Here is a 15,334-nt window from a genome sequence, read left to right on the forward strand (position 1 = left end):
AGAGAATATCTTATAACAACATCGCAACTATGGATATCAGACAGTATAGAAATTATATGCGTTGGATATCTTAAAAAACCAACAAAGGTTGAAATCAGAGTAGAGAACACGTACAGTTGGAATCCTAGATTTTCCATGTATCATTCACAAACATTCAATGAAGGCGGAAGCGATTGTTTCGAAGTTAAGGTAAAAGGAAATATATTCTTATTCTTTATAGCTTTTTTATGTTTTAAACGGATATTAAAATTGTGTAGGCTTCATTACCAACACTAACGACATGTTGATTTAGTGGTGAGGTGTGATGTTATAAAGGAATTAATCAACCCTGTGTGTACCAATGGCCACCTCCTCCAAGCAGTACTCGTATATATCCATGCTCTTGAGGCTACTCATTAAGCTAAAAGCCGGGCTAAATATTTTTTTATTTAGTTTATTTGATCAATAAATATTATGATAATGCTACTTATTAACTAAAACAATGTAGGTTCCTGAAATGTCAACAGAGTACAGTTTGTCGGTGACATTGAGTGCACGTATAACGACTGCTGACGCAGAGATTGAACGGCAGATGAAAATGCGCATTCAAAATGAACAAGTGGAAACATACATACAGACTGACAAACCAAAATACAGCGCTGGACAAGAAGGTAACATGCTAAATGTAACAAGATTGATAATTTCAAATGTTACTGTACATAGGGTCCTACTAGTAATCCTTTCCGAAAACAAACACATTATTCAACACACATTAAGGACATGGTAATCCCATGGTTATTGTGTTGTTAAAGTAAATATGTAAAATATTTATAATTGAGTAAGAATGAAAATGCTTTATCTATCGTCTGATGATGACCGTATTGATATCACCATTTGTAAAGAAAAAAAATAGAAATACTGAAGTGTTACATGTTTCTCGTCATTTTCAGTTAAATTTCGAATGTTGTCCATCAAATCACCGTCATTAAAGGTTGTGAAGAACAATGTAAGTATAAAATAAATGTGATATCATTGCACGAGTGGTTGATGCAACTGTTGTCTATGCAATTTAATTGTGAAGCGGTATACCTATTATTTTCAAGACGAGGTCAGGGTTTAAATTAAATAAGTAGAATAGGGGTTTTAAGGGTATACAGTCGAATCTCAATCAAGTTTCCACTTTGTCCAATAAGATGTGTCCAAAAGGAGAGGGTCTATTTTGACTTTTCTTTAGAAAACATTTGACGATTAGAAGTATGTTTACGAAAAGTGTTAGGAACCGACAAGGTTATAAAAACACCCAAATCTTCTACAACATCATAAACCTACATCTAAATTGTCGGGCCATAGTTAGTTACTTTTTATCAGATACCAACAATTCAGTTAGATGTTTGATTGCATTTTTTTGCATTGAAGATACCAAGCATCTGGATTGAAGCTCCGAACGACATTCGAGTTAGGCAGTGGGTAGATGTGAAAGCAGACGAGGGTCTTGTTGATCTACAGATGCTATTGTCTGATGAACCAATACTAGGGACGTGGACAATAAAAGCAATGATTGCCGACAAGACAGTCACACAAACATTCGTTGTAGAGGAATACGGTAGGTCCATTAGTTGGAAACATACGTCTAAAGTAGACATTATCAAATTAATCTGCCGCTTCCATCCATCCTAATGACAAAGACCAAGCTAAGCCAAAAAAGCTTGCGCTTATTAGTCGTGTCAAAGCAATTAAAGAGGCCATATTCTACATATATTGGAGGGCATCGTTATAAATAACAAACATTTGTGTCTTTGTTGTTCCATATAATTTATAAAAGAATGTTTTTTTTTCAGTTTTACCAAAGTTTGAAATTCTGATTGATACACCCTCATCTATTTACGTCCGTGATGAAACTTTTAAAGTAAAAGTTTGCGGAATGTAAGTATAAGCACAGTATATTCTTTGGAATAATCATTAAAACAAAAGTAGTATAATACACTTTTTATACTTTTTAATCAATATTTCTACATAATGTATCACATAGGTTATGATGCTTAGCTACCAATCCAAGGGTTCTGGGTCCAAGTCCTGTCAAATGTCAGGATATTTTCTAATGAGAAATTATAAATCTTGTGTAGGCCTATATGTTTGTCTTTTGACCGGGATTGCCACCTTTAAAAAGATAGTGAATGAATTCGCTTATGGTTATCCTTGTCAATTTCCCTAAATATATAAAACAAAACAATACAAAACCAAGAATGCCATATTATTACGTAACTATTTTTCAAGAATTTGGTATAATTATCAATTAAATCATTATTACTTATTATAGATATACATACGGACAACCAGTCAGAGGATCTGTAAATGTTACCATATGTTTTAGACATTCCTATGACGATTGCAACCCAGAAACTACTGTAGTCAAATATGCTAAAGTAAGTGAACTCATGTGTTAAGAGACTATGCACGAAGCTCGAGTTATTTGTATCGTCAATATAGACTAAACCATTAATTAGCGCTCCCTCTGTCGGTCTATGTACAGTTTCCTCTCAGTTTCAGTACGAAATGTCTTTTAGGATACTGGTTCAGATGGATGTGGTGAATTTGAATTGACTTCAGAAGAACTTAAATGGGACAGAACTAATTATTACTATTATTATGAAAGCCAACAATTATCTGCCAATGTAAACTTTACTGAAGCTGGAACCGGTACGTAATAACATTTTGTATTACTCTGTAATATTGGAACGTTTCTGTTGTTAAAAATCGTATGTTAAATTATTGATACATTAACATTTTCAGACATCACTTTGACCAGCTCATCGCTGTCAACAACTGTTAAAACGACGGCAGTACAAATAGAGATAACAGGTCTAAGCTATTACAAGCCCGGCATTGAATACAATGGAAAGGTAAAAGACAATTGAGAAGAATTGTTAACGCTCCATGAGGCCCATTATATTTAAGTTACATTAAAGGCTGTTCAGGAAACTTGGTTAAATTTGATGTGTTGAACATCCAAGCTATTGTTACTTAGAAGGTTAAAAAATGTTTAATATTCGTTGTACCTATTATGACCTAAAATAAAAAATGGTGGAAATACAGTTCAAGGATTCCAATCAAAGTATGAACATTATCGCTGTATACATACACACATAGGCCTATCATTATCATCAGGTGGTGAATCATCAAAAGCTTCAAATTAAGACTACGGTACTTGCGTTGCGCATGCGTACTTTAGAATGGGAACTTCAACACATGAATTGGATCAATTTATGTTTAAAAAATATTTATGTATTGGATGTTTCACATAGGCCCTATCTATTTAAAATGGTTTCTACTTTAAAAAAAATATTAAAACCGTTTTCAAATCAACTTGGTTAAGTGGAATCCAGTTGATTATGATCGTTACCAGTCGACTTTCATTTGTTTTTTCAAGTTTGATCTTGAAAATATTTTGTTTGATTTCACAGGTCTTTATAAAGAATGTGGATGGGAGTCCAGCTAATGGTATTAATACAACAATACATATACAGGAAAAACGCGAATCTGACGTAATCCATATATTCAACAGCTTCTCGAATAAAGGAGTTGTAACGTTTAGATTTGACGCGCCTATTGATACGGCTATTGCTTCTCTGCTTATTACGGTAAATTTAACATTATTCGCTGATATTAAACAACGTGTTATTCAATATAAGATTATATATAATTTCTATTAATTATATAATGCCTGTTACGCTGCTTGCAAAATAGCAGTTTCTCGTATAGGCTTGTTAGACAGAAGACGTGTCATCTTGGTATGACCACTTGATTAAATATACATAATTTATTTACTACACATAACCCCTTTTTAAAGAAGTACTAATGTTATACTTGTAGGTAACCGCGGAAGGATATCAAACACAAACGTATGACGAGTTCTATGGTTATTACAGAATTAGAAACAATCCATCTAATAAAAAGACAATTTCTGCCTTCTATTCGCCTAGTGGAAGTTTTTTGAACATCAAGCCAGTGCCAAATGAAATCAACTTCGGAGGTGTTTATACTTTTGATGTTGATTACACCATTCCGACCGGGGATAGTAAGACAATAAATTTACACTATATGGTAAGTGTAATAAGTGTACTATAGTTTGTTTAACATCGTGTGACAAGGAGTGATCATATCTCTTTCTATGAAACTATGGAACTGGACATAATCTATGTTTATTAAATATATTAGGTCATAGCTAGATCTGCTGTAGCAAAGTTTGGCAGTCTGGCGGTAGAGACGCCTTCTTGTTCTCGTGAAGAGAAACGAGAAACGCCATGGTCAGAGTATTCAGACTATTATATTACGGGATCAGAAGATGAATTAGGTAAGCCTAGGTTGTGTTACTCATTTCATTATTTTGAATATTTTCAACATATTATTATTATTTTGTACTTTCTAAAATGATAATTTAGGCCTCAGTTTGATTGTTTATGGTGTTTCGCTTCAATCTGCACACTTTCTAGATGCTATATCCTTCCGATTCCTCTTCTATTTCAGACATTATTTTAAAAAGTTTGACGAATATGTCAATTTTAATGATTTTCTTGCTTATTATTATATTGTAGATTTATTTAACTTGTGAAACTATTGGTAATTATAAATTAAACAACATTTGTTGTGTTTATTCTAAATGTTTTTCTGCTAATTTTGCTCATAAAACCAGTTACAAGTGTAGAGCACAAACGTATTATGGTGATGTTTTCTTTTTTTAGTTGTAGGATTGGAACCATTGCCACCAACATGTCAATTCTCGTTTAAGTTATCTATTGATATTACCTCCAAAATGTCACCGGATGCCAAACTTCTAATTCACTACGCTCGTGAAGATGGAGAAATTGTTGCGGATTCAATTGAACTTAAAATTGTCAGAGGCTTACCTAATGAGGTAAACTATCGTCACTTGTGTTAGTTGGGCTAAAATCGACTTGACCAGAATTTTTAACTTAAAGGGACTCGGGCTTAAAATAGTAAATACAAAATTAGGCTGTACATTTATATTCGATCTGGCGTTTTTTGAGTCGTCATTTTGGCAACCTGATATTTGACTTACACGGGAGACGGTTTAACAATACGTGACCTATGAGAGTGGAAGAAACATTATTTGTAATTGTTTTCACCAATTTAAGTTATGGAATCTTAAAGTAAAGGTATTAATGCAATATATACTAAGCAAGATTATTACAAAAATACGATGTGGCTATTAATCATAGTGCTACATAATTACTGAAAGTCACTAGGTCTATCTAAATACATTTTGAATTCGTACCAACAATTTAAAAAATCAATTACTCTAATAGGTCATATTGGAATTTGAAGAAGATATGACAAGGCCTGGAGACAAGACAACACTTCTGGTTCAGGCAGCAGCCAATTCACTGTGTGCTGTTGGAATTGTAGATAAAAGTGTCCAACTCCTTGGAACAACTAACCAACTTACCGACGATAGGGTAGGTGATATTCTATTTTTTATTTATTTTGTACCATAACCAGAAACCATAATTCCATGCCTTTATTAAAGCATATGTGTGCTGACCCTACTATATTGTATTATCAGAGCCTAGTACCTGATGATTTGTATCACTTTCATGAAGCAGACTTTAGGCCCAGTGTGCAAATAAAATGTTGAATGTTTGAGTAATTATCTTTTTTGCCCAACTTTTGTATCGAGCATTTTTGTTAATGCCTTGCAAGTTCAATTACACGCAGGTTATATTTTTTTTTATCATTAGGGAAGAGTGTTTCATTCTTCGATGGTATTATATAAAACAATTGTATCTGGTTAACTAAAGGCACACACTTTACACACTTCAAATCAACAGAAATTGCCAAATGCAAATTGGAGTTTGGAATTATCATGTTTAAACTGTCGCTAGCCTTATTTTGTTTTATTCCACACAGGTGTTTACCTCTTTAACACCATATTCATTTGGTGTTTTCAACTACCCTTTGAATAAATGTAGGCGAAGCTTGTTTGAAAATGAACAACAACATGACATTCCTCCTCCAAAAAAAGAGCGACGTTATTCAAATACGTACGTCAAAACGAAACACATGGACAGTGCAACTGTTTTTATGGTATGTATAACAAATAATTAAACTAGAGTGTTAACTAGAGAAAGCAAAATGAGGCAATAAAGAGAGAAAATAGTCACCGTAATTAGTAAAGTACCGTAGGGTATGTGACTTTAAACTAGTCGACCCTTATCAATTTTGGCTGTTGCATAATTATCGGATATTTATGAGTAGCTTGAAGAAGGCTACAAATTAAATAAACAAACAAACTTACAGTCGAATGTACAACAATACATATTTTATTTATGATTACTTTGATTGATGATTTATACATTTTTCAGAATGCTGGCGTTGCGTTTACGACAAGTTTAGATGTAGAAACAAGACCATGCTATGAAATCACAGGTATGATGAGATGAGTGTAATAGTCTAGGAGTTTTTAACACTTGTTTATTAATTCAAAGACTGGAACCAGAAGTGGTGTATCTAGCAATATTAAAAATGAGAATGGGTAGAGGTAGATGGTAATATCATGTGGTGATGTTGAATGTCTACCAGGATTTCTAAATTGGACCCTTTCGTATCGGCTAATCACTTTATTTATTGTAATAATAATGCTGTAATTATAATTAAAACAATAATTTATGTCATGTTCGATTGGCGTTCTACAGAATACCAAGTCGGGAGTGGTGATATGCTATCGTATAATCACAAAATAGTTGATGAAATGATTTACGAAGAAATAGCAGATGACGAAATAGCAGAAGACGAAGAAGATATATCATACCTATTCGTTGCCGAAACAAAGGAAGAACCTCCTGTTAAAATAAGAACATATTTTCCAGAAACGCTCTTGTGGCAAATTAAAAGAACACGGTAGGGATACAAACGCGTACTAACATAATAAATAGTAATAAATTATAGGCAGACGAACGGGAGCCGTTTGGTGGCAGCACTCGACAAGAATGGACCCATAGGGGAGAAGAAAGTTGTGATATGTGTTTTTCACACATGTGCGCTATTCAGCCTTGTAGACTGCAAGTTACAGGTTATTCCCCACTTGCATTTACAAGTAATACTATTTCGATGTTGACGTCTGCTACATTAGCTCCGTACGCGCCCAATCCTTCCCACATTAAACATTCAAAACAGATCGACGCCCTGTTATATGTAATCATCATTTCACTTATAGTATAGTTTCTAAATTTATAATTTTCGGTAATCCTAAACTAAAAGTCTTCATTACAGTTGTTGTCTGTTTCCAGTTCCCGTGTTGTCCTGTTTTCTTTTTTAGTTTTATGGGCAGTAGTCTCACACAAGCGTTGCAATTGTTTTCTCTTATTATTGTTAATTTATTATTATGAACTTATAAGAGAAATAAATGTTCCTTTGATTGATTAATTGATTAAATACAATTTAATTTTTGAAAGCTATAATAATAAGTAAGAAAGCGCACATTTTAATGATTACTATTAGCGCACACCATTTCAGAAATTCTGGATCCGCACCTGGTGGATACAATTTGCTGACTATCTTATTTTGATCTATAGCGAAGAAGATGGAACGGCTAAGTTTGATCTGAAAGTTCCTGATACGATCACCGATTGGAAAGCAAACGGATTCTGTATATCACCCAACAGCGACATTGGTATTGGAGAAACTACAACATTACGTGCATTTAAACCGTTTTTCGTTTCTTTAACGCTTCCTTACTCGGTAATTCGCAATGAAAGTGTTCCATTGAAAGTAACGGTGTTTAACTACCTTGCTGACCAATGTCTTATGGTAAGATATGATACATAATATGTATCTTACTTTTTAAATCAATTCCTGTGTATATCAGTGTAATTACAACAAAATACTAACTTACTAAGTGATGGAGTACTTTAGTATGCTCTTGGAACCTGTCTGGCAAATATCTGTAATGAAAAGTTAAGCATAATTTTAGCTCTTTAACAAAAATGATTTGCATGCAATGTTCTTTAAAAAAAACTATTTTTCCGCCTTGTTTTTGTGAAATCTTTTGAACAACATTATACTCGTGTATAATGTTGTTCAAAGCGTTGTTTACAAGTGTTTGACTGATTTTGTTAATGGCATTTTATTTTTTTAGGTCAAACTTGAGCTCAAGGAAAGTAGTAACTTTACAACATTGGGTAATGACTTTACACGTAAAGTGTGCGTTTGTGGAGGTGGGTCAAAGACTGTTCAGTACAGAATAGTACCACATACACTTGGAAATGTTCCCATTACAGGTAATTTTCTTTTGTATACTACACCAAAAAAATTGCGCAAAACATGAAATCAATATTATACTATGAAATGGTTTAAATCATTGTAGTGAAATATTAAACTAATTGTAATTAATTTACAGTATTATATAAATTTATTTAAACAATTTAATATATAATATTTTCATTAAAATGTAGTTTCTGCTGTAACCAAGGGTTTCAGTAAAGCACTTGGTCGTAGAATGTGTGACGGTGAACCTGATCGCCCAGACAAACAATACATTGGCTTGACCGATGGAGTACAGCGTGATTTGCTTGTTGAGGTAAACGAAAACTAAACATAGGCCTACAAACAATTGCGTATATTTTGACAATCTGCACACGACTATCGGTACATGCTAGAATCGGCGTATAACAGCACATACCCAGCTGCCCATACCATAAAGCGTGCTTACCACTAACTGCGCATACACCAACTGCGCATACCATTAACTGCGCTTACCACTAACTGCGTATTCCACTAACTGCGCAAACCACTAATATTGAAACACATTGAATTCAAACTTATTTAGAAATTAAAACTTTGTGCGTATTTTTTGTTAGCCTGAAGGAATAGAAAGGGATGAAACGCAGTCATCAATTATATGTTTAAGCAGCAATGAAAAGAAAGAAAAAGCAAGCTATAAAGTAAACTTCCCTGAAAACATTGTACCTGGATCGGACAGAGTGACATTACAATTAATTGGTAGGCCTATGTTCGTGTTTGTAACAAAAGGAAATTGCATTAGAAGGATTGCTATCATTATCTCATCATCAGGAATGAAAATCGGACTTCTTCTGAAGGTCACCCCATATTGAACCCTAAAATCGATATAATATCCATGATACTTACATGCACCCAATCTCATTGATTACAATGCCCACAATTTAGTATATACTCATTCTACGTAATATCCGCCTATGTTCTTTTCAATATAATGTAAAACGTTGGTGTAGGCTACACATAAATTCATTATAATGTATTCGATTTGAAAATGCTAATACGTTTGCGTGATACATATATTGTTTGTAGGAGATATAATGGGACCAGCTCTCAACAACATGAATCATCTAATCCGGTTACCAACTGGTTGTGGAGAACAGAATATTGTAAAAATGGCGCCAAACGTGTACGTCTTAAAATATCTTATAAATACAGGTCAAATCGAGGCTCGGCTAAAACAAACGATAGTTAACAACATAAGAGCAGGTGAGTTAATGGTTTCAAATTAACCCTATTGTGTTTTTGTTTTGTTATTAAATGACATTTACAACTACTCGATTCAAATACAATTATTCTGCAGCCAGCTGAAACATCATGCTAAGCCACAACCTTAATACAATGTCACGATTTTCCAGGCCTCCGAAAACCAGGATAAAGTATGTGAAATCTGCATAACTTTGTTGAGCAATGTGGTCTATTTATAAGATATGCTTCTTTAATTTAAAGGTGTATTTTATTGAATTGAAATGAGAGTGGTAGACAGAAAACAATTTTAAAATAATTTAATTTTAGGCTATCAACGAGAGCTGAATTATCGCAGACGAGATGGATCATATAGTGCTTTTGGCCAATCCGACTACGACGGTAGTACCTGGTAAGTTGTTGGAGAGCTCATTGACACCTTTAAGTTACATAAAGATGTATACAAAAAAAATAAACAAAAATATGTAAATGTGTTCTTCTATAACCACAATTATTGCATACATGCAAACAAATATTTTTAAAAATGAGGTAGAGTAAGTAGATAAAAATGTTGAGTTATCAATGTTTCTTCATTTGGATTTTTCTTTAAAAATAACAATAATCATTATATCTATAGGTTAACAGTGTTCGTATTAAGAACGTTTGCAGAATCTGATGAATTCATTGAAATAGATAGCAACCTAATGAGAGAGAGTCTTTCGTGGTTAATAAATCAACAAAACAAGAAAACAGGCTGCATCATGTCAAGAGGAACTCTATTTAACAAGGCTATGAAGGTATGCCTAGGCCTATTTGACGTCTTACACAAACGAATGCATAAAGCAAAGTTGTTCAGAATATTTGGTAGAACTTTTAAACAGCTTTAAGCATAGGACATTCATTTCGTCCTCAATGTAATGACATCGACTTCAATATCTAGGCCTAGTTAGGGCGAATGATATTCAGTATAATACTCACTTTTTCTCATTTTTCGATAGGGTGGTGTTTCAGATGAAATAACGTTGACCGCATATACTTTGATAACAATGACTGAAGCTGTTGGCCGGAAGTTGGTAAATATTAGGTTTATTGTCTAAATAATTTATAAAAGAACATAATCCAAAGCATTCAAATAGGTAATTTTCTATATTTTCTTTCATTCTTATTTCTCAGAACAGAGGTATTGATCTGGCCAGTAAATGTCTTGTCAATCGATGGGATGACGTTGATTCGGGTATTCGGAATGACCCTTATTCGGTTGCATTGCTGGCGTACGCATTCAAACTCTCTAAGAACGTCCGTTATCACGAAGTGCTTAGCCAATTAAATGAACTTGCAATTGAAGAAAGTAAGATTCAATATAATTATCCTTTAGGCCTAAATAAATAATCTCTACAATTATTGCTTTGTCAATTTCAAAATAAATATAATAGTTAAACATTTACATTATTTTAACAGATGGATTGAAACACTGGGAACGTCCAGAAGGTCTAAGACCTAAGAACACATGTTATTACTGCCGAGCATCTTCAGCGGAGGTAGAAATGACTGCTTACGCTCTTCTAGCGCTTGATTTAGAAGTTGGCGCCGACCAAATAGAAGCATTAAAGATCTCTAAATGGCTTATTAAACAACAAAATGCCAATGGTGGATATTCGTCTACCCAGGTTTGTACAGTCATCACTTTATTGTTACTTAGGTAAAAGGTAAGGTTGAAACCTAAGCTAATGCTTACGGCCGTGGTGCCCATCTCCATTTCTTTAGCGTTTGGGCCAGACTCCACTAATTGTGTAGGTTTGTGGGAGGTACGCCACTCCTCCCGCACAAACGAGTATGATTTACCTTCCCATTACTTACATACCGGTACCCATTTCTATCACCTGGGTGGGGAGGAACAATGTAGATAAAGAATCTTGCTCAAGGACCCAACACCGCAGTGCCCGGGCCGGGGCTTGAACCACCGGCAACCTATTAATTAAGTCCAATGCACTAACCACTGCACCACAGTGCTCCACATATTGTTACTTAATTATGTCGTACCATTGCTAAAAACTAACTCAATAACTTTCTTTTACAATATATTTAATCTAACAGGACACAGTGATTGCGTTAAAAGGACTGTCATATTTTTCCGAGGCACTTTACACAGGGGAAACGACCCAGATGAGTATCACAGCGACCTCGTCGGCTGGAGGTGAAACCGAAACATTTGAATTAGACTCCTCTAATCGCCTGTTACTTCAGAGAATGGATATAGAAAAAGCGCCAACAACGGTTGATATAGAGGCTTCCGGGACTGGGTGTGCTCTTATACAGGTATAAGACTGAATGTATATTATAAAAGAACAAACGAAAATAGAGAAACTCTGAACATTCTAGAAGTAAAATGAAAAGTGAAAATAAGTCACCTAGAAAGTTTCTAGAATCATATAGTATATACATATATATCCTAGGTTCAAACACTCTACAACATTTATGAAAAACCAGAAGTGGAAGTAGAACCATTCAGTATCAGTGTCGAATCAATCCCAGATGAAAAGCTGGGATGCCAAAAACAGACTGTCCGAATTACCGTATCGTAAGTTATAATTTATAACAAAACAGTAACGCCAATAACATACACTGGATAAGAAAAATTATTCGCTGCGTCTCAGGATGCAGATAAAGCAATGATTATATGGTTGGTACACCTGGATACGCCACAAACAGCAAATACTACTGTAGCATAACCTAAAAGTAGATTTGGACACACAAAAAGATAATAATTATCTATAAAATTATCATATTTTCTAATTGTTGATATTCAGTTCAATTTAATTCCACACAATACACAATAAAATAAATTTGACCCACCCCAAGATATAACATTACGAATACGAAAAGAAAACAAAATACATAAACTAATGATAAATAAAAGAAAACAAAGCTACAATTTCTATTTAAACCACTTGAAACCACTTCATATCTTGAAAGTAAATTGTTCTCGTATACTAATTTCAATTCGACAGGTACACTGGTGAAGACCAAGTATCCAGTATGTCTATTGTAGAGGTTAAGCTTGTTTCTGGATATTATGTGGATAAAGATTCACTCAAAAGTCAGGACACACTATCGATAAGTCAGGAAGCAGTGCTTATTAAAACACTTGGATTCAAGAGATATGAAGCTAATGGTAACATGCTCGAGTTTTATTTTGATGAGGTAAGTCATTCAAATATAATTAATATACTGTATATTGTTTTAAATGTTGTGTGTTTTCTATGCCATATATTACTTAATAACGCACATACACTTTTTATACATCTTCTGTATTATAGAATATTAGTTATTATTATTCCTCCTAAAGCTTGGTTCCCACTAGTGACGCAACGTTACGCAATCTACGCAACGTAAGCAAATGCCCTTCTAATAATTTGCCCCGCCTGCGTGAAATCAAACCTGCGATGTTTGCAGCCCTATTGCGTCATAGGTTCCCACTTCTGATTACGCAATACATACATACACTTTGCGTTGCGTTCTAGTGGGAATCACGCTTTATAGGCATACAAATTGCCGATATATGAAATAATTTTTTTGTAAGCCTACTCAGTTATGTAGAAGAAATAAAATTAATATTCGTTTCAATTTCAGTTTACCTCTGAACCAATAAGTTTTGAATTTGATGTGGTACAAGAATTAAAAGTAAAGAATTCTAAGCCTGGAATAGTAACCGTGTATGACTATTATGAAGCAGGTAGGACACCATTGTAACAATATTGTATTAAAACAAATATTTATATACATTCAACAAAAATGTATATTGTTGATCCATGTCATACATTCTTGTTATTCTCTCTATTTTTTTATTTTTTATTATCGCCAATTGTTTTCTTTGTTTTAAGGTGACTAATCTATTTAAAAAAACATATTTTAAAAACATAAATATTCTCCTTCCATACGATTTAATTTATTTATATGTTTCATATTCTGTTTTAATGTGTGTGAGTTGTGCGGAGATTACATCTTAAAAACTAGCAACTTATCCTGCTTACTTACTACCATAGTAGGCGGAAATATAAAAATAAGAAAGATGCTGAATTTGATGTTGAGAAGAATGAGGAGAAAAAGAAGAAGATCGTGATGATATTGTATATACATTTAAGGGTATTTTGTTTACTTTGTCTTTTTACAGAATTGAAGTCTGTTAAATCCTACAAGTTTTGTCGGTAGTCACTTTACCACCAGTATATGAAAGATGCTACTAACCAGTAGATTAGTTAAAAACAAAATAATTGTTCAATAAAGTTTTCTATGATTAAATTTACAGTTAATCTTTGATGAGACTACTATCTTCCTCTTTTCTTTAATATTGTTAATTGTAACCCTTCGACATAATCGTAAAGTGGAAAATGATAGTTATAAAACAAAACGTTTCTAAACTAGTCCAGTTCTTTTTATGGTTGAACTTTTGAACAAAATTTAACTTATTTATTTTTGCTTGTATTTTTTTTACGTAACTGCAGCCTAACTTATTCGTATTTATATTTTGTTGATTGTGTCTATGGTTTTTTTTGGTCGCGTGGACGCGACTCAATAGTTCACTATGTCGGTCGGTCGGTCTCTCTGTCGGTCTGTCTGTCTGTCTGTCGGTCCGGTATCACTATGCGTTTTAGCACGCGACTTATGGCGGTTGGCCTTGTTAATTGTGTGATACATATGCAATTCAGCCATGTGCTGCCATGTATGTACTTTTTATGTGAATTTTGAATAAATATACCAAGATGTGATGCCTATTACGTCATTAAAAATATCTAATAACAATGGAGGTGATCGATCCAATAGTATAGTGTATCTTACACTTATATTCTCATTGTATTGTAACACTTTTCATTCATTTATTAATTCATTTGATCAAAATCACATACAACAAGTAACAGGTTCATGAATAAAACAGCATTAAAAACAACATATAAAACAATAAAAATATATGCAATAATTAAGATTATACATTTTGGAAATGATATAAATAATTAAGATATTTAAAACCGTATAAAACTATATGTTTACAATATTGAAATATTGGATGGAACATTTCCCTCTCCCAAAACAAAACATTTCAGAAATACTTCTTCTATAATCTTTTCCCTATTTAAAAAAAATTGACTGAAATGAAACCTTTTAAAAGATAGAAATAATAAAAAAAGAAATTGACTGTTTATTTTGGAAAGGAACTGAAGTCCCACTATGTAGGAGGTATATTAATTGTAGCATGAATTAGTACATAAAACAGTGTCGACTATAACTTTTAATAACATCCGATATGCAGACCTAGAATTTTTGGAGGTACCTTAAGGCTTACTCTGACGTAAATCTTCAACTACCGATTACTACCGCTGTGACCTTTTAATTTGTCGGTAAGCCTATATAAAGCCACCTCAGAAAGTCATCACCCGTTGATTGGTATACAGTACTTGGATCCCGGTCAAAGATGACTAGTTATCGCAAACTTATCCTTTTAATGTGCATTTTACACGGCTTCTTTGAGGTACATTCAAATAATGAGACTGAAGCTAGATCTGCAGACACTGACACGGCACCTAAAGACACTGAAGTAACACGTACATACACTGAAGCATCACCTACATACACTGACCCAAAACCTACAGATACTGAAGCAACACCTACAGGCACTGATTTAACACCTACAGGCACTGATTTAACACCTACAGACATTAAAGCATCACCTACAGACACTTACTCAACACCTACAGACACTTACTCAACACCTACAGGCACTGAAGCAACACCTACATACACTGAAGCATCACCTACGGACAGTGACCCAACATCTGCAGACACTGAAGCAACACCTACAAACACT

General features: G+C 33.8%; 2 protein-coding genes across 2 annotated transcripts in view; one reads left to right on the forward strand and one right to left on the reverse strand.

The window, feature by feature from the left end:
• LOC140062226 (coiled-coil domain-containing protein 122-like) overlaps window positions 1-7,942 on the reverse strand; it is a 33,093-nt gene extending 25,151 nt beyond the window's left edge. Inside the window, exon 1 of the mRNA XM_072108336.1 lies at window positions 7,889-7,942. The gene's annotated coding sequence lies outside the window, so the exon portion shown is untranslated. The remainder of the gene's footprint in view (window positions 1-7,888) is intronic.
• Window positions 432-13,874, forward strand: LOC140062225 (pregnancy zone protein-like). The gene is made up of 30 exons (XM_072108330.1): window positions 432-650; window positions 930-985; window positions 1,396-1,582; window positions 1,818-1,902; window positions 2,297-2,402; window positions 2,544-2,676; window positions 2,770-2,879; window positions 3,441-3,617; window positions 3,850-4,080; window positions 4,195-4,330; window positions 4,719-4,891; window positions 5,304-5,453; window positions 5,905-6,081; window positions 6,360-6,423; window positions 6,690-6,894; window positions 7,569-7,803; window positions 8,132-8,273; window positions 8,448-8,572; window positions 8,853-8,994; window positions 9,322-9,498; window positions 9,805-9,886; window positions 10,112-10,271; window positions 10,473-10,547; window positions 10,648-10,822; window positions 10,933-11,141; window positions 11,569-11,790; window positions 11,928-12,052; window positions 12,483-12,675; window positions 13,105-13,207; window positions 13,646-13,874. Exons 1-30 carry the CDS (start codon window positions 497-499, stop codon window positions 13,681-13,683), a joined length of 4,347 nt encoding a protein of 1,448 aa, XP_071964431.1. The 5' UTR covers window positions 432-496; the 3' UTR covers window positions 13,684-13,874.
• Window positions 13,875-15,334: the final 1,460 nt, after the last annotated feature.

This window comes from Antedon mediterranea, chromosome 11 (genome assembly GCF_964355755.1).
Source record: "Antedon mediterranea chromosome 11, ecAntMedi1.1, whole genome shotgun sequence".
Classification (NCBI taxonomy): Eukaryota; Metazoa; Echinodermata; class Crinoidea; order Comatulida; family Antedonidae; genus Antedon; species Antedon mediterranea.

What these genes read in the sequence shown, in the direction of transcription:
- LOC140062225 (XM_072108330.1), top strand. Translation starts at nt 497, where the DNA reads ATGTCAACAGAGTACAGTTTGTCGGTGACATTGAGTGCACGTATAACG. An exon ending in TAAAGGTTGTGAAGAACAAT is followed by an intron (nt 986 to 1,395) that starts GTAAGTATAAAA and finishes TTTGCATTGAAG; the next exon opens with ATACCAAGCATCTGGATTGA. An exon ending in TTGCTGACCAATGTCTTATG is followed by an intron (nt 7,804 to 8,131) that starts GTAAGATATGAT and finishes TTATTTTTTTAG; the next exon opens with GTCAAACTTGAGCTCAAGGA.